This window comes from Mandrillus leucophaeus, unplaced genomic scaffold, assembly GCF_000951045.1.
Source record: "Mandrillus leucophaeus isolate KB7577 unplaced genomic scaffold, Mleu.le_1.0 Scaffold1276, whole genome shotgun sequence".
Taxonomy (NCBI): Eukaryota; Metazoa; Chordata; class Mammalia; order Primates; family Cercopithecidae; genus Mandrillus; species Mandrillus leucophaeus.
The window spans coordinates 658,263-678,154 of record NW_012101165.1 but is presented as its reverse complement, the minus strand read 5'-3'; the positions used below and the strand labels follow the sequence as shown (position 1 = coordinate 678,154).

The 19,892-nt window shown below is 39.9% G+C and overlaps 1 protein-coding gene across 3 annotated transcripts in view; it reads left to right on the top strand.

The window, feature by feature from the left end:
* The window catches only part of BPGM (2,3-bisphosphoglycerate mutase), a 32,385-nt gene that overhangs the window by 1,359 nt on the left and 11,134 nt on the right, over positions 1 to 19,892 (top strand). For 2 of the 3 annotated variants that reach the window (XM_011972149.1, XM_011972151.1), the window contains one exon: positions 13,283 to 13,944. In XM_011972149.1, the coding sequence (XP_011827539.1) occupies positions 13,344 to 13,944 (601 nt within the window). In that variant the 5' untranslated portion in view covers positions 13,283 to 13,343. Of the gene's footprint in view, positions 1 to 10,166; positions 10,490 to 13,282; positions 13,945 to 19,892 lie in introns of all 3 variants that reach the window. The other variant, XM_011972150.1, reaches the window with a different exon arrangement.

Here is a 19,892-nt window from a genome sequence, read left to right as displayed (position 1 = left end):
GAACTCCTGACCTCAGGTAATCTGCCCGCCTCGGCCTCCCAAAGTGCTGGGATTACAGGCATGAGCCACTGCGCCTGGCTTTGCCTGCCTGCCTGCCTGCCTGCCTGCCTGCCTGCCTGCCTGCCTTCTCTCTCTCTCTCTCTCTCCTTTCTTTCTGTCTTTCTGCCTTTCTTTCCTTGCTGTGTTGCTTTCTTTCGTTTTGAGACGAAGTTTCGCACCTGTTGCCCAGGCTGGAGTGCAATGTCACGATCTCGGCTCACCGCAACCTCTGCCTCCCCGATTCAATCCATTCTCCTGCCTCAGCCTCCCGAGTAGCAGGGATTACAGGCATGCGCCACCACGCCGCGCTAATTTTCTATTTTTAGTAGAGACAGGGTTTCACCATGTTGGCCAGGCTGGTCTCAAATTCCTGACCTCAGGTGATCTGCCCGCCTCAGCCTCCCAAAGTGCTGAGATTACAGGCGTCAGCCACCGGGCCCGGCCTTCCTTTTTTTTAAACTGCCTCCCGTAAGTCCAGGGAATAGCGCTTTCTTAGCCATCTTTGTGTTCCGGTAGCACTTCATACACCGCAGATGCTCCCCAGTTGGTGGTGGACTTCAGGGAAGCATAATTCAAACAGTGTCATAGTGGAAGGAGCTCTTAGTTAGAAATCAGGAACATTGGCTTTAGTCCTGAAGCTGTTACTATTTGTGTGATCTTAAACAAATCATTTCAACTGTGACTCTTAATTTTTGCATTTTTTTTTTTTTTTGAGACGGAGTCTCGCTCTGTTGCCCAGGCTGGAGTGCAGTGGCGCGATCTCTGCTCCCTGCAACCTCCACCTCTGCCTCCTGGGTTCAAGCGATCCTACCACCTCGAGTTTTGTATCTTTAGAAAGCAGATGTTGCATTAAATTATATCTGAGGTATAAACTCTGTATTAAAAGTCTGTTTTAAAGTAAAAATGATTAGTACACAAGCAGAGTCTCATTGCAGTAAATTCTGTGCCATCTAGTAGCAAGTAAAAGTTCCCAGCTTCAAGGATATATTCTTGTTTTTTAATTTTTAATTTGTGTGGGTACCTAGTAGGTGTATATATTTATGGGTTACATGAGATATTTTGACATAGGCATGCAGTGCTATTACATCAGAGTAAATAGGGTAGCTGTCACCAAAAGCATTTATCCTTTGTGTTTCTAACAATCCAATTATACTCTTTTTAGTTATTTGAAAATTTACAATTAAATTATTTTTTACTATAGTCACCCTGTTGTGCTAGCAAATACTAGGTCTTATTTATCTTCCTATTTTTGTCCCCATTACAAGAATATACTCTTTTGTGTTCATATTTAAACCAAACCAGATTATTGTAGAAAATTTGGAGCATACAGAAGTATAATGTGGCAGAAAAATGTCACTTAGAAGCAACCACTGTTAGTGTTTGGGTAGAGCTTTTAGTCTTTCTTCCTCTTTTACCTTCTGTGGTTGGTTGAGATTAAGAGGCACATTTTAAGTAATGATTGGTGCACCTAAATTCACTGGGCCTTCATCTTTGTGTGTCTAGTGCCTGAAGAACAGAGGTCACAAAAATGTTTGAACCGAATGGTTTCTTGAAACATCCTTGGAATAAAATCTGATATGAAAGATGTTTATATAGGTGGCAGAACAAAAAAGGACAAAAAGTATTACTTAATAACAAAACCCTTCTGCTGAAATTTGGCCACAAATATGAGGAAAACATACTGTGTAAAATATAAATTAAATGTTAACCACTTCATTAAAGCATTTGGATGGCAGAATATTAGTACTTGGTAAGCTTCTGAGACTGTATCTTACCATCACCTCCATCCTACAATATTTGATTGCATTCCTCCTTCCACCACCTAATTTAAGCATTTCCCCTCTAATTCCTCCCTTCATTTTACTTTATTCCCAGTTTTTGCTTCTGCTCATATCATCAGCAAGGTAGGATTGCTTTGACAGGCCTGAGATCTGTGCCATTATTTATGAGTTAGTCAAAGTCTGCTCCATTCAACCTCTCACTTTTTGGTAGAGTGCTTTACCATAATCTCATTTAGTCTTCCTAATAGCCCCCTGAGAGCTGTCGTTTCATGATCCTCATCTTTATAGATATGGAACCTGAGGTTCAAAGAATTTAAATAACTTACTTAAGATCACATTGTCAGTAAGTAGCAGAGCTGGGCTCATATCTAGGTTTTTTTTACTTTAGACTTTTAGGATTTGGTGGGAACAATTTGTGTTGATAAAAGCTACTACCCTGGGGAAGACAATGACCAGAGATAGGAAGGAGGGGTCTGTCATGAGTGGGTGTTGTCCACAATGATGATGCCATGAAGGCTGGAACATGCAACATGCCCTGAGCAAATTCACGTCTCATTACACATGTATATCTCTTTCCCGTGAGTAGGGATCTGCCTGGTATGGCTGGTTATTCTTGTAACAAGCAATCAGTAGGAAATATTAGTAGATGTAAGATTGGTGAATGAGAGGGTTTTAGTGTCTGGAAAATGTGGGTTTAGTGTCTGGAAAAAGTGAGTGGTAACGTTTGCTCCTGGTAAAAAGGTATTCTTATAACTGCAAGTACAGATGAAAAAGTTTCTACAAAGCCTTAGGAAAAGTAATAGACCATGGAACACTTTTAGGTGCAGTTGTGTTTGAACATCTAATAGTGAACTTGATATGGGGGAAGGCATAGTTTGTTAAGACAGTAAAAGCCTTAAGGAACTGAGCCCCAGATTTCATTTCCCTTGAGAACTGTTCTTTTTTAATTTGTTAGGGACATAGTTCTTTTTCTCTGTCCTCAAATAATAGCCCATCTTACTATAAAGTTAGGTTCCTATTGCAGTGGGGATTAAAAGTTGCTCAAAGCCACACAGTAAGGGTTTGGACCAAGGAAAACATCATCTGAGTGTCTAGGATAGCAACTGACTCTTTAATATTTAAATGTGAGCTTTGAATCTAAGTGACTCTGGTTCTATTTGTCTTATTTTATATAACTTCAACATTACATTGCTGATCAAATTTCTTGCTCAGACATTGGAAATACAAGAAAAACTAGGTTTTTAAGTTGGACTTTACCCTGTAGTTTGTCCTACTTGTCCGAGAGTTGTACCACTAGGGTCTTAGGCATTATTAATTTTCAAACACGTGAGGAAGGGAGGAAGCAAAGTCCCAGGAGTGTCAGTTTGGAAGACAGGATGAGCCTCAGTTATGGGGTGTACTTATAACAGAGGAGCCTCAGTTATGGGAGAAATATAATGTGAAATTATATTTCACATAATTTCATATGTAGAATTATATAGTTTAATGAAGGAGTAGGAAGCAGCAGCAGATGATCATGCTACATTTGTTGAAAGTACTTAGGGATCTCGAATATATTAAAGGGGTAACCTTAGTAAATGCAGTGCCTTGCAAGTACATCATTCCCCTATCTACAGTCCCTGTCTTACCAAAAAGAATGCTAATCTTGAGTCATAATTTTATGTTTCAATTTTATGGTGGCATTTATGGAAAGAATATTCTTTGCTTTATAGCTAACTTAGATGGAATTCCTATACATTTATAGTGAAAGGTCTTTGAAAGTTATAAGTCACCTGCAAAGTGTGTTCTTTGCATCACCGATTTGTTTATTGTCAAAGCAATTACATCCCTAGCACCTACTCCTGAGCAAGTATATATTCACCTGAAGTGTGAGGCACTATGGGGCAATTTATGAAGATGTCTCATGGAGTAAAGTGTGTCAAAATGACACATGATATTTTTGAAGGAGATTAACAGGATGAATCCCGTAGTTTCCCCCTATGGTTCTATCTTGAACCCATTCCTAAATAATTTAGTTAAGCAAAAGTCAAGCACTCAGACTGATTTAAATGTCCTCAGTATGGCCTTCTATGAGGAATAAAAACAATTATGAATGGGATTCCATTACTCATGGTACTGGCCGTTCTGGCCGAGAATAAAATCTAGTGATTTCATAATGTTGGGATTATTCTATGACGGGATGCTTAAAGGTTAAAAATGCTGCTGTCATTAGTAGATCTAAGTGTGGGATCCAGCTAGGCCAAGATCGACATATTGAGGCCTTCTGGCCTATACCTTTTTTAAGAAATTTTACATTTTTAATTTTAAATTATGGGTGCATAATAGTTGTATATATTTATAGGTAGATGTGATATTTTGGTACAGGTATACAATATGTAATGATCAAATCAGGTTAATTGATTTACCTCATGCATTTGTCTATTACCTCATGGATTTATCTATTTTTTTTGTTTTGGGAACATTCTAATTCCATTGTTTTAGTTATTTTTAAAATGCAGTAAATTATTATCACCCTATTGTGCTACTGAATATTAGATCTTATTTGTTCTAACTACAGTTTTGTATCTGTTAACCATCCTCACTTTAACCTCCCTGCTCCTGTTACCTTTCCCTGCCTCTGGCAACCATAATTCTGCTATTACGATATGTTCAGTTTTCAAAATTGTTAGCTCCCACATGTGATTGAAAACATGTGAAATTAATCTTTCCATGCCTGACTTCTTTCACCTAACTGTATGCTGTCCAGTTCCATCCATGTTGTTGTGAATGACAGGGTTTCATTCTTTTTATGGCTGAGTAATATTCCACTGTATACATGTGCCAATTTTTCTTTATCTGTTCATCTGTTGATGGGCACTTAGATTGCTTCCGTATCTTGGCTATTGTGAATAGTGGTGCAATAAACATGGAGTGCAGATATCTCTTCAGTATACTTATTTTCTTTCTTTTGGATGTATACCCAGTGATGGGCTTGCTGGATCATATGTCTACTGCCTGTTTTTGAACAGCCCACAAACTATGCATGGGTTTTACATGTAAAATGGTTGAAATAAATTAATATTTCATGTGCATGAAAATTATATGAAATTCTAATTTCAGTGTCCATATGTAAAGTTTTATTGAAACATATTTATCCACTTATATATTACATATGGTGGCTTTCAGCTGCAATGGCAGAATGATATGATTGTACCTAATTATGGCAGAGACGAGTGTAGCCTAGAAAGCCTAAAAAATTTGCTATTTGGTGGTTTACAGAAAAAGTTGCTAATATCTGAGCTAAGCTATAGTGTCTTTCACATTTATCTCCTTCATCTCACTTAAACAGCCATTGTCCTGGTCCAAGTCTTTATCCTGTGTTACCAGAATTATTGCAAAAACCTCTCAGCTAGTGTTCATACTCCTGGGTTTTCTGGTCTATCTCTGTATGTAAGTGCTGCCTGATCCTGCTAAAATGCATGCTAACTAAACTTTTAATGATGTCCCAATATGTATAGAAAAACAAGGTCTTTTTTGGGTCATTATTTGTTCTTATCTTTCTAGGCTAGTCTCCTCCTGCTTCTTTGTTATACCCTGTACTTAGAGTGGCCATATAATTTTCCAAATGGGACACTTAAGTGTGAAAGGGGCCCTAGTAGTAATTATGTTGGGGAAACAGGCCTAAGACAATACTGTTCTGTAATAATGATGCATGTGCATCTTTCTCCTAACTACCCTCTCTGTCCTGACCTTGCCAAAAGAATGCTAATCTTGACCCATAACTTCAATTTTATGGTGGCCTTTATGGAAAGAATATTTTTTGCCTATTAGGCAAATCAGGATGTGTGGTTACTCTAGCTATACTCCAACCAGTTTGAATGGGCTCACCATTTTTCCATATGTACCTGCTCCTTTGCCTTCACTCACTGTTCCCCTAGATTGTAATTCCTTTACTGTTTTCTGTAAATCTAAACCTTGCCTTTCCAAATCCAACTTAAAAAGTACTGTGTCCACGAAGCCTTACTCAGAAATATTCTCTCCCTTCCCACCTCTCTTTTACTAATGAAGTGCTTTCTCATGGTGTGAATTACTTTGAGTTTTAGACACACATACACACACACACGTACTGAAGACATAATTCTTGTTGGATTACATATTCCTCATAGGCCTAGCATTGGGCTGTCCCTAAACGGGATCTGCAAAATGTTTGAAGAATGAATTAATTGGTCAGGCTAGGGAGACTGAGTATTTGGGGCTTTCAATTTATGAGTCATCCATTTTAATGTGATTAAAGCAGTGAGAAAAGGGTTTCCAAGAACTGAAGACTTAGCCTCAGGTTTCAACGTGATAGTGTAGCAAAATGGTTCAGGGCATAGATATAGACTTCTTGAGACTAAATTCCAGCTCTACCATTTACAGCCTCTGTTATGCTGGGCAAGTTAACCTCTCCTCCTGTTTCTTCATCTGTAAAATGGGAGTAAACATAGTAGCCACTCCATGGAATGGCGGTTGAGGATTCACAGTGCCAGGTAACACTGAAGTAACATTCATAGGTGAGCACTCTGTGAATGTTGGCTACTGTGACTAATATGATCATCTTCATAGTACTCTCACAGGTAGGTAAGAAAATGCAGAGACCCAAGACCGAGATGTAATCATGGAAGAGCTGGAGGAAATGCTACACCAAAATCTTAGTGGGTTTTTTTCCTTGATCGAAGTAGTCTTTTTTAGAGAAGTCATGGAGAAGATGATCTCCACTTAGTAAGAAGTAACTAACCTGCAGTCTTTTGAGACACCTTTTCAGTAGAGTGGGCAAGGCACAAGTTAAGTGTCAGGAAACAAAAAGGAATGGCTAGAAGGGAAGGTAAATGGACAAAAGGAAGGGGAGGGAGGATAAGATACAGAGTTGTGTAAAAGATGTTTCCTTAGTAAACTTTTTCTTCAAGCCAGATCACACTTTAAAAAGGAAGACACCCTGGGGGATAATTCAATAACCTATATGTTTTTTTTTTTAACATGATGTAAATTATTAAAATCGGTACTTAATGTAAGTGCCAGTAACTTTTGCTATGGGATAAATGAGAAACCAGGTGCATGTTGGTGAGCTTTTATGAAAAACAAAACAAAACAAAAAAATAAAGCTTGAGGTTGAAAAGGAATCGTTTTTAATTTGGGGTGGGGACTATATATTCTTAGTAAGATTCCTCTTTATAAGTTGGGGTGACTATTGCCTGACTTACTTTGTGCCTTGAGGTTTTTCTCAAGAGTACTAATAAGCCGAGCCCTCCTTCATGCTCACCTTGTTTGTTTGCATTTTATGAAACGGCTGCCTGGGTTTGGAAGGACAAGTTGGGACTGGAGATGCCCCTGTGAAGTGAAGCCAAGTAAGCCAAGATCCTCAAACCACGACTCTAATATCTCCAGTGGTGGGTTGAAGGCAGAAGACCAGGGTTGCAATTCCAGTTTGCCATTTACTGGCCATATGTTTTTGGACAAGTCAATCAGAATCTCCATTTTTTTTCTGTGGAGATTATGGCCATCCATGAGTATACTAAACTTATAGTACAAAAGTACAAGGTACAAAACTATAATGGATAATTATTCTTGGCTCCTGTTTTGACATAGATACACTGGGATTCTTAAGCTTCCTAACATCTTGGCCCTGCCAACTGTTTTTACTGTGGCAGTTACTAAAACTGTCAAGCTTTACTCTCATGAGTACAATCCAGTCATTTCTGTCTGACTTAGATTCAGTCAGCACACCTACCGAGTGCCTCATATGTACCAAGCGATGTGCTAGGTTCTAGAGATACAGCAGTAAGACCTGCCTTGATGCCGCTTACAGTCTTACAGGGTACGTAGCCATTGAACAGGTAATATATCTCAAGGAATCCATCGCAGGTGCACCAAATGTGGTTGAGCGGGATGCTCTAGGAGTAGGTCAGCAGGCCTGACCTACTTCCCGATGAGTGAAGAGCAAGGGAGCGAAGTCTGTCTAAAGCAGGGGTTCTCAAAACATGGTCCTTGGACCAGTCATGTCACCATCACCTGAGGACTTGCTAGAAATGCATATTCACAGTCCCACCCCAGACCTACTAAATCAAGCTCTGAAAGTAGGCTCGAGCAATCTGTTTAATGTGATTTTGATGCACATTAAAGTTTGAGAACCACTGGCCTGGAGGAACTAACATTTAAGCTGAGCTCTAAAGCTGCATGATCTAGTGTGGTAGCCACTGGTCACATGTGGCTATGGAGCACTTGAAATGTGGCTGGTTCACATTGAGATGTGTTTTCATTATAAAATACACAACAGATTCCAAAGACATACTATGAAAAAAAGAATGTAAACTGCCTTATTAATTTTTGTATGGATCATGTGTTAGAATTGTATTAGTTCTCATGCTGCTAATAAAGACATATCAGAGACTGGGTAATTTATAAAGGAAAGAGGTTTAATTGATTCACAGTTCAGCATGGCTGGAGAGGCTTCAGGAAGCTTACAATCATGGTGGAATGGGAAGCAAACATGTTCTTCTTCACATGGTGGCAGCAAGGAGAAATATAAGTAAAGTGGGGGCAAAGCTTATAAAACCATCAGATCTCGTGAGAACTCACTTTCTATCATGAGAACAGCATGGAGGTAACTGCCCCCATAAGTCAATTACCTCCCACTGGGTCCCTCCCATGACACATGGGGATTATGGGAACTACAATTCAAGACAAAATTTGGTTGAGGACACAAAACTAAACCATATCATTCCACCCTGGCCCCTCCCAAATCTCATGTCCTCACATTTCAAAACATAATCATGCCCTTTCCAAGTCTTAGCTCATTCCAGCATTAACCCAAAAGTCCAAATCCAAAGTCTCATCTGAGACAAGGCAAGCCCTCTCTGCCTATGAGCCGAGAAAATTGAAAGCAAGTTAGTTACTTCCTAGATACAATGGGGGTACAGGCATTGGGTAAATACACCTGTTCCAAATGGGAGAAATTGGCCAAAACAAAGAGGGTACAGCAGGCCCCATACAAGTCCGAAATCCAGTAGAGCAGTCATTACACCTTAAAGTTCCAAAATGATCTCCTTTGACTCCATGTCTGAATGATAACTTTTGGACCTATAGGATTAAATACAAGATTACAATTTATTCCACCTATTTCTTTTTACTTTTTCATGTGGCTTGTAGAAAATTTAAAACTTCATTGTGCCTCGCATTATATCTTGATTGGACACAACTGATCTAAAGGATGACTAGAGCTTAACCTAAAGCAAGGTGGGACTGAAGTGGCAATGGAGAGAAGAGATGAAGGATGAGTGTTCTGCATGGGGTAGAGTGTGTCCAAAACTACTGAGGCAAGAAAGAACCTGACATGCTCAAGGAAATAAAACCAAAGCCTTGCAGGTCACATGAAGGATTCTGAACATTTTCCTAAGACCAATAGGAAGAATTGAGGGTTTAAAATAAGATCAATTTTCAAGGAGTTTAATTGTTAGTTTGCAGTTAATAAATGAGGGCAAGAGAACTTCAACTGAATATAGCAAGACTTTCAACACTGAAGCTCCCCAACTCCCCAGGATGGTGGGGGAGGGGCAATTTGGTCAGCAGAGGAAGCAGGACGCTGCCCATCACCTGCCCCTAACCCTAGGGTATGAGGCATGAGCACCCCCTACTAGAGAGAGAAGCAGTGTCACCTGGGAAGAGGTAGTTTTCAGTTCGGTTCTTTTTCAGCACAACTGATGCTCAAAGCTGAGTGGGAGTTTGAGGACAGAGCTAGGAATGCAGGGCACCAGCAAATGGTTTGGTGAGGGAGGACTCTAAAGGTGGGTCAGGGAGAAGGAAGCCCAGAGCGTTATGGGGATTAGAGGGTCTGTCCTTTGAAAGGCTGTGTTGGACAATAACAGGAAAGCTGGTTAAGTGGTCCAGATGCTTGGGTTCTGTCTGCTGGGGTATGGTGGCTGCATCATTTATCTGTGGCCTAGGGGAGGTTTCCTTTAAGTCAGAGGTCGTAAGCTAGCAGCTGTGATCTAGCCTGCAGAAGAAATGTTTTGTTTCACTCACATTTTACAAATGTACATTGATTGCTAATATTTGAATCAGATATCAGATAAAAATACGTTTTCTTTTTTTTTTTTTAATTGGAAGATCTAGAAACTTCAATTGCTCAGTATCACAGGACAGTGGGCTGGAGCTAAGTAATAGGTACTCCTTTTATTTTTTACATAAATTTTTAGGAGATTTTGAAAGGATTGTTTTAACTTTTTAAAAAAAGACATTTATTTACTTAAAGGTTCTCTGTGGTCTGACTCTGGGTCTTGCATTCACCCTAGTCTTTGGTGTCAGCAATCCCATCTTCTTTTTGTTTTCCAGAAAAGTTCTAAGAACAGTGCTGTTGGCTCAATGAGATGAGGTTATAGGAAAACTTTTACTGTTTACACAAGAGTTGCCTCCTTCAGAGAAGCATGCATGTTCCTTGCAGTTCACGGTGCCCATCACTCCCCATAGTCCAGCTGCACTCTGCTTCACACAGCTGCCTGGCCATTGTAGGAATTTGAGTTTGCAATCCATGCCTCAAACTTTAAATCACACTGGCTACAGCGTTGTGTATTTCTTGGTAAACACTGGGTAAATCAGCTCCAGTGGATGTTGATAGAAGTTTTTATGTTTGCAAGCTAATCCTCAGCAGTTTCTTTGTAAATATGCAGCAGTTAAGTGGGAAAAGTCTGTTGGTAGTACTAGGGAGGAGAGAGGAAAGTGACCTTTTGTTTTCCTGAGATAGATATACTAGTTTAGTACTTTATCATATATTCACCTGCGTAAATGTATTCCTGTGCTTCAGAGTGAGGGAAGGATGTGTATTTGCATAGTTTTTGTGTCTGCAGTACTGTTCCTCTGTTCTGGGGGGTGTGTGTGTGTGTGTGTGTATTTTTTCAGTAAAAAGAAAACAGAACTTTCTTTTAATGCAGTAAGCAAATACAGGAGAATAAGAGCACAAAGCTTGGTGGTGGGTGCCTGAGTGTCCATGTTGCTATTGCTACATTGTTTTGTCCCCTTGGTGTAGTTTATAATCAAAAGATGGTGGAAAGGTGCTTCTGTCTACAAAATTTGTCTAACCATGCCCTTCTTTAACTGAAGAGAGAACGGCTTCATTAGCTTATGGAGGCTTCTCACTTGACAAGATAAACTGAGAGTGAAGATAGAGCAACAGTTGATACCTTCTTTTTTTCTCCATCCCCCTCCTCTGCTACCACTAACAAAACAAAATGATAAATGGTTACAAAGGGTAGCTACAGTTTTTGATAGAGCTCAGGCTTCTACTACTTGGTGGATTGGGGCTTTGTAAAAAAACAATGCAAAAATATCTTCCATTTGCAAATTAGCATATACACACCCCTCCGTGTGTGTGCGCGTGTGTGTGTGTGTGTGTGTGTATTCATCGCTTGGTTTCTTGCAGGTGAGGGGCTCTGAAGCTTGAACTTTGTTAGACTCATGACTATTCTGCCCCTGGTCATTGGCAGTCATCTGGCAAAACACTCCCTAGATACCTTTTGTTCCCTTCTCTGTTCTGCCACCCCGATGTCCCTTCTCTGCTAAGGACAGAGACATTGGGCTCCCTCCTGGGGAATTCTCAGCTCTGTGGGATGCTCTCACCTGGGTCCTGAGCCTAGGCTCTTCTGGTTCCCTGGCACTTCCCTGCTCCACATGCACAGCAACCTAGTACTTAGCAAGAAAGGAGAATCATCATCCTAACTGCCGTAGCCTTTCAACTTCAGCCATTCACCACCTAACGGTGTTTCAGTCAAGCATGGATCGTGTGTATGATGGTGACCCTGTAAGATGGCAATGGAGCATCTATAGACATCTGATATGTGGCACTTGACATTGGCATTGCAGATCAAGTAGGGGAAATGATTGATATTCATTAATTGTGCTGGGATACTTGGTTTTCCATATGAAAAAACATACATAAGTAAAATTATGTATACCATCTAGGTTTGTGTAAGTACATTCTATGTTGTTTGCCCGACAAAATCACTTAATGATGCATTTGCCAGAACATATTGCCTTCATTAAGTAACACATGGCGGTACTTGCATATCACCTCAATTTGATTTCTTCCCTTAAGTCCTCTGTTTGCCTTCCATTGAAATATAAAGCCTTATTTTAAAGACTATTTTCCCTCCAGAATTTCTAGGAATTACTAAAGAAAGGTAGAAACTAGATCTAGATTCCTATCAATTTTGCCACTGATTGTTATTTTACTGTGGGTGACTCACAGTTTAAGTGGGACAGAAAATCTCCAGTTAATGGAAGTTGCCATGAGTGGCAGAAGACCAGGCCCTAGTTCTCATATAATCTTTACAACCCAGTATGCAAAAACACTGGAGCGGAGATGGAGACGCCGGGCATGTAAACCAAGCATGTGTCAGTGCAGATGTGTCCACCACAAGGAGAGAGGGGCAGATCGAGCAGCCATGTCAGCAGATTCTCCGAGGACAGGGTGGGCTCGGCAGATCTTCAGGCCAGCGGCTTAAATGTAAGGAGTTCAGCATAGCTTGAGAGTCGCTGGTCTCTCTTTACTAGATTCTTCCTCTGCTGAGATGTAGCTGGTGTGTGTAGGATATCTGGAGGGCTGGGGAGGAGGAGGCGTGGCCTCTTTATCAGTGTGGTTCCTCTCACTCCTACAGACCAGATCTGTTTGTACAGGCAGCATCCCTCAGCTGCTTGCATTTGATAGCTTATTTTGCATCTGGATTTATTCCTGCTGAAAACTATCTTCAGGCAGGTGCAAGATTATTTAGGTGCATACCATATTTGGTGTTAGTGTCTCTTTAAATCATTTTTAATTTGTCTGACTATTGAACTGATGTATTTTGCATACCTTAGATTTTCTAGTGTGTGATGTAGCCTGTGGCATTGAAGAGCTAGTTGCCACCAGCCAGTGATACATGCCAGATATATGCAGTGGTGCATTGAAATAACATGTTTAATAACTTCTATATTATTCTAATAATATAAGAATGTGATACTGGTAAATACTTCTTTTTCCACCGCAGGAAAACAAAAGTGAAAAGGATGCCTTCAGTGTAGAGTCAGCTGCTGGAAGCTGGGAGTTCCCAGCTACTAGTCATTCTTTCAGACGTCTGTAACTCATTATATTAAATCCTTTCTACTGTAAGCATAAATAGCCTTTGTATCTGGCAGAAACACAGCATGCCATTAGAATGAAGTGTTTTGTTATTTTATGTCGTACAGTTAACATGCTATCCAAACATCAGAAAATTTAAGTCAACTAGATTCCCTGTAATGAATTATTAATATCTATAGAATATGCCTGTATGTGTCCCAGTGTATGAGTTATCACGTTTCTGACTGTTCAAAGGGATTTCAGTTTCTTTTAGAAATTGGGTGTTGTAAAGCTGTTTCTACTCCTAGGTGGTCAGTTGAATGAAGAATATAACTTAGACTTGTTCTTGTCTTTCTAGATGTATTGCTGTCCTTGAATATTAGCCCATTTGAAAACGCCTGGGAAGTTCAGCCATCAGTATGTCCAAGTACAAACTTATTATGTTAAGACATGGAGAGGGTGCTTGGAATAAGGAGAACCGTTTTTGTAGCTGGGTGGATCAGAAACTCAACAGTGAAGGCATGGAGGAAGCTCGGAACTGTGGGAAGCAACTCAAAGCGTTAAACTTTGAGTTTGATCTTGTATTCACATCTGTCCTTAATCGGTCCATTCACACAGCCTGGCTGATCCTAGAAGAGCTAGGGCAGGAATGGGTGCCCGTGGAAAGCTCCTGGCGTCTAAATGAGCGTCACTATGGGGCCTTGATCGGTCTCAACAGGGAGCAAATGGCTTTGAATCATGGTGAAGAACAAGTGAGGCTCTGGAGAAGAAGCTACAATATAACCCCGCCTCCCATTGAGGAGTCTCATCCTTACTACCACGAAATCTACAACGACCGGAGGTATAAAGTATGTGATGTGCCCTTGGATCAACTGCCACGGTCTGAAAGCTTGAAGGATGTTCTGGAAAGACTCCTTCCCTATTGGAATGAAAGGATTGCTCCTGAAGTCTTACGTGGCAAAACCATTCTGATATCTGCTCATGGAAATAGCAGTAGGGCACTCCTAAAACACCTGGAAGGTACCAGCTTTATATACCACTTATTAGAGGTTGCCAAGTGTGATATCTGGGCCTTAATCTAGAAATTAAGCTAATGATGCCCTAGTTACACAATAGACTTTCCTTCTCTATCCCCCTTTGTCACTTCAGATTTAAGAATCATCTTGTTCTAGAAATCAGATCTCTTGTGCGTTTTGCATTCCTGTTACCCGAAGCAGCAGTTTTCAGACTTTAGCAAGCATCAGAGTCACCTGGAGAGGTTGGTGTATCACAGACTCTGGGTCCCACCCTGCGAGTTTCGGAAGCAGTAGGTCTGGGGTGCACCCTGAGAATCTGCATTTCTTAGAAGCGTTAGGTGATGCTGATACTGCTGATTGGGGTTCCACACTTTGAGAAGCACTGGTCTAAAGGACTGTATGGCTTGTTGTAGTGAAATGAAAGGAAGCTAGGAAAGGAAGGAATTGTTGAAACGGCCTTGAAAGTAAATTTGAGTTTTTCAAGTTGAGTAAATTATCTAGACTTCAGTTTTGCTCACGTTCTTCCAACTTTAAACAATGATTGCTGTGTTTCCAGACGTAGGTTTCCTGAGCAGTTCTTTTGTTTCACTCCTCTTTTCAGAGCAGGTTTAGTCATTGACTGGAAGAAAGTTAGGGGGAAGGAAACTAAAAGCATAGTTGGTTTATTTATTTATCTTGACTCTCAATTTTTGGAAATCAGCAGCGCCATAATTTTAACTACTTTATGTCGTGTTCTAAATGTATACTAAAACATATTGTATTGTTACCTTCTTTTTAAGTAACATGAACCAAATGAACTCTTTTGAGAATTCAGGTTCACCGGTTTTGAGCATCAGTGATTGCACTGTGACACCTTCTGGATTTCTGACTGTTCTGCGGATTTCTCGTTTCCCTCTCTGTCTCCACTCATCCCAGATGATTGTGCTTTTTGCATGATATGCCCTATCTGGTGTTTTCCTGCCTTTCATCACTGTCAGCAGTTAGCTTAGTGGTAATAAATAGAAGACATTTCTCTACCATTCCTTTTCATTCCGTTTGAATTTTCTATAAGAGGCTGTGACAAATAAAAAGGCTGACCTTGTATGTGAAATAAGTAGAAATAGATTATTAGTTAAAAATGAAGTCATCTTTAGCATGTGATTATTTTCCCCTGATTTTTGTAACATGACCAAGAACTAAATCATTACTTATATAGCTGACATCCATTAGTCATGCAGAGACCTAAAATCTACAGACTATTAGATACTAAAATTTTATTGGCTAGATGTGGCACTTGATATGTGTGTGTGTGTGCGCGCGCGCACGCGTGTTTATGTGTGCGCGCACGCGCACATGCGTATCTTATTTACTCAAGTATATAAAAGTTTCTGTTCTTGCTCAGGATAATTAGATCTTTAACTTCATCATTAGTGATATATAACTTCATCATTAATGGACCATAGTATTTTATTGTTTGAAGAAGAGTTGAGGCTCCTACTAGACAACAAACTGAAATTCAGAATTTCAGAATTTCTGCCAGAGGTGTATTCTATTCAACTGTGCCAACTCCTTTTTTAGAATTGGGACTCAGATTTATTGTGGCCAGGCTTCCTTCCCTCAAGAAAATGCCACTATCTCCTTTAGGATCCTCTGTCTCCACCTTCTTAACTTGGAAGTCCCCCTTTTAAAAAGTTTCCTACTGTTTAATACCACTGACTCTTCACCTATCTTCAAATTTGTTATAGATCTCTTTAAACTCATTCTACAGCCCACCCACAACTGATTGTACACATCCCCTCCTGCTAGTGCATTGATGATTTAACTGTTTGTTGCTGTTCTTTTTGAGGGAAATAGGAACGTTTAGAAACGGTGGTAAAGAAGACTATAACCATGCTGGGGGCAAAGAGAAAATTACATGTAGAGGTTGTGTTTAGACATAGCAAAACTTACTTTTCTACATTTGAGGGAGGTTTTGAAACTATTAGCAATTTATACAATTAATTTAATCAAATGGTGTACCTGCTTTGGAAAACAATCTGGCAGTTCCTCAGAAGGGCTAAACACAGAGTTACCATAGGATCCAGCAATCCCACACCTATGCATATAGCTGTATTAGCTTCCCAGTGCTGCCGTAAGAAAGCACCCAAACTGGGTGGGTTAAAACAACAGAAATGTGTTTTCTAGGGGCTGGAAGTCCCAAATCAAGGTGTGAGCAGGGCTGTGCTCTCTCCGATGAATCTAGGAGACAATTCTTCCTTGCCTCAGCTAGCTTCGGTGTTTGTTGGCGATCTTTGATGTTCTGTGGTTTGCAGAAGCATCGCTCCTTGGCATTCTCCTTGGGTGTGTGTTTCTTATCCACATTTCCCCTTTTATAAGGCCACCAATAATATTAGCCCACCCCCTCCCACAAGTGACCTCCATTTTAATGGGATTATTCTCTGTTAAACATTGTATTTCCAAATAGGGTCACATTCTGAGGTACTGGAGGTTGGGACTTCAGCATATCTTTTTGAGGGGATCACAGTTCAAACCATCACAATGCCCAAGAGGAACGAAAGCACATGTCCACACAACAACTTGTACCTAAACCTGCAGAGCAGCATTATTCGTAGTAGACGAAAGATGGAACAACCCAAGTGTTCATCAGCTTATAAATGGGGTCTATGGAATATTACTTGGCAATAAAAGGGGAGGTGATGCTGATAACATGCTACCATATGGATGAACATTGAAATAACTCTGTTATGTGAAAGAAGCCAGCCACAAGGGATCACATATTATAGGATTTCATTTATATGAAATATCCAGAATAGGCAAATCTTTAGAAACAGAAGGTAGAGTGGTTGTTGCCTAGAGGGTAGGGAGGATGGAAGATTTTGCAAGTGATTTGCTGATGCGTACAGAGTTTCTTGTCGGGGTGATACAAAATACTCTAAAATTGATTGTAGTGAGGGTTGCACAACTCTGAATATGCTAAGAGCCATTGAGTTGTACACTTTGTGTGGGTGAATTGTATGTGAATTATATCTCATTAATGTTGGAAAAATAATCAATGGGATTGAAAGGTAAAAGGATTTGTCATTGGCCTAGAAAACCATAGGGGAGGGCAAACATATGGAAGTGAGTACAAAGCTGAAATGCACGGCTGTGGAGTATAGAACACCGGGAAAAATGAAAGTGCAGCTCTGACCGCTGGGGCAGAAGTGGACTTACAGGGCTCGCTGGGAAATAAGCAGGCATTGGTCTTCAGGCAGCTTCCAGTCCTTCATCTAAAGGTCTTTTTTTATTTTATTTTATTTTTTTAAGTTGGAAGTATGAAACTGAATGACCTTTAGAGATTAATGACATTTTCTTTTCTTTTCTTTTTTAGACAAAGTCTCACTGTGTTGCCCAGGCTGGAATGTAGTGATTCGATCTTGGCTCACTGCAGCCTTTGCCTCCTGGGTTCAAGCAATTCTCATGCCTCAGCTTTCTGAGTAGCTAGGATTATAGGCGTGTACCACCACACCTGGCTAATTTTTGTAGCTTTTTAGTAGAGATGGGGTTTCGCCATGTTGGCCAGGCTGGTCTCGAACTCCTGGCCTCAAGCAATCTACCCACCTGAGCCTCCTAAAGTGCTGGGATTATGGTATGAGCCACCGTGCACCTGGCCATTAATGACATTTTAAAGTAGCCTTACATTATAACTCCTATTCCTATTACCATAAACAGGCTTTGTAGAAAATGTTTTTATTTGGGGGATAATTGATGTAAAACAGTGGGGTTGGTGCAGAAAGAGGTAAATTGTAGGCAATGACTTCAGTGGGAAGTATGTGAACACAGAAAAGGACATGGGCTACCGGAGAGGGAGGTCTCTATGAGAGAGGTAGAAAATAAAAACGATGGGGTTGGTGACCAAGGAGGATGGCAGAGAGTTAGAGGGAAAAAATGGCAGAAAAGCCAGAACATGCAGTTAGGATAAGAACATAGCCAAGAAAACTAATAGAGTGGATGTGAGGATCCAGATTTGTCTGCAGGAAAATAGAAGGATAGTTTGTAAGCTTGACTCTCACCCATCCTGGATATGACGACTTTGTTCCTTTCTGGCCTATAGTACCCCCTGGTGGTACTCCAGTTAATACTAATGGAGTTCTTAGATGTTGCTGTAGTTCCCTACTATGACTTAACTCCCACACCTAACATGGAAGAAACTATGTCATGTACTGAAATAGGCTGGATTGGATTTCAGGATCATTGCATAAGTTATTTATTGTCTCTAAATGCCAATCTGCATTAATAAAGTTTCTCTTACAATGTCTACTGAAAAATAAGGTCCCAAGTATTCTATTTCACAACTATAAGAATTAAGCATAAGTGACTTTCTCAAGATCAGAAGAAATAGTATGTCGTCGTATTTTTTTCACATCATTTCTGTTAATTTAGTGAGATTTTAGCCCTTTCAAAATTGATTATAGATGTATTAACTCGCCAGAATAGGCGTGTTAGTCTAATATTAGTCCTCTTGTATTGCATGTCTAACTTTCCAGAGCTCAAATTACAGGGGTTTGTGTGCTTGGTTACTTACCAACCTAAAATAAAACATTTCATAGGATTTAGATGCTAACTTTTCGAGACTCCAGAAATTAAGTGAATCTCCCCAACTGTTTAGGGGGAAATAAAGATTTTCTTTTATAGGAAGGACTACTTTGCCAGTTCATGTGTATGTGTTAATGGTGGTAAAAAACAAAAGTTACTATCTTAATTGCCAGTTTATGCTTACTATCAAGTTACATGATCATACATGCCCATTTTGTGATTAATATCTGTTGTCCGAATGTAATTATTAATAGCATCTCCTTTTACTTTCAAAAGTGCCCCAGCCTGGATGATAAATTATGTGGTTACCTCACTATAAAGATGTTGAGCTGGATGTGGTGTCACGCACCTGTAGTCTCAGCTACTAGGGAAGCAGAGCAGGAGGATTGCTTGCACCTAGGTTTAAGATCAGCCTGGACAACATAGTGAGACCCACTTTTAGAAAATAAAAGCATGAAAATGAAGATGTTAGCTTTCACTACTGTTAAGAATTGAATCTAGAAATGGGCATAACCAGGGTTTATATTTCTGTAAGCACAAAAGTTGCTAAATTTCTTTTCATTTATTATGAAAGTAAAAACACTTGTGGCTGCAGATTCATCTGATTCCAAGCCATGCTTTCCAGAGATGTTTATATAAACTTCACCCATACAATATAGGCTCTTTCAAGAGACTGGAGTAAATTTTCCCTATTTTGTCTTTAAACTGCTTGACAAGTTAAAATGTTTTACCTACTGGGAAGGAGTGTGGTAACTGATAGCATCAATGACAGCATACTGTCCTATCAGAAAAATACTTTCTTATTGTTTGAAAACTGTAACTATGGGGTGGGAAGAATTATGACCCCAGTTAAATAACTAATTAGAATATTGGTCTATGCTGAAATCCCAAATTGCTTTAAGATTTTCTACTAAGAGTATGCTAATATTACTCATCTCTTAGGTCTACTCTTAGAGGTATCATCTGTGTACCTCAACAGTAAAGAGTATTGGTTCTGAAGATGTTAGCTGTTTCTCAAATATTTGATATTATGACACTATAGGCAGTCATATCCTGACTGATGCTTTCTCCATTTGTGGAAAAGAAGACAGGTGCTGTTGGAGGAAACTGAAGTCTAAAGAGACTCCAGATTCCTTGGCCACGATCATGGTAATTAGTTGGTGTCAAGAACTCTACTCAAAACTCAGTTCACTGAGGCTCCACACACAGTTATCACCTGGGCTTTAAAATTTTTTTCTAAAAGGTAGCCCTTCCCTTGACCTATTCTTCGTTTGGAATACTGTGTTTTAAGAAGCTGAGTCAAGAACATCCATGGCAGGTAAACTATAAAAAGGTAATTTAATGCAACTAATCAAGTCTTAAATTATTACTGCTGTTTTAATGTTGTGGCCTGAATGG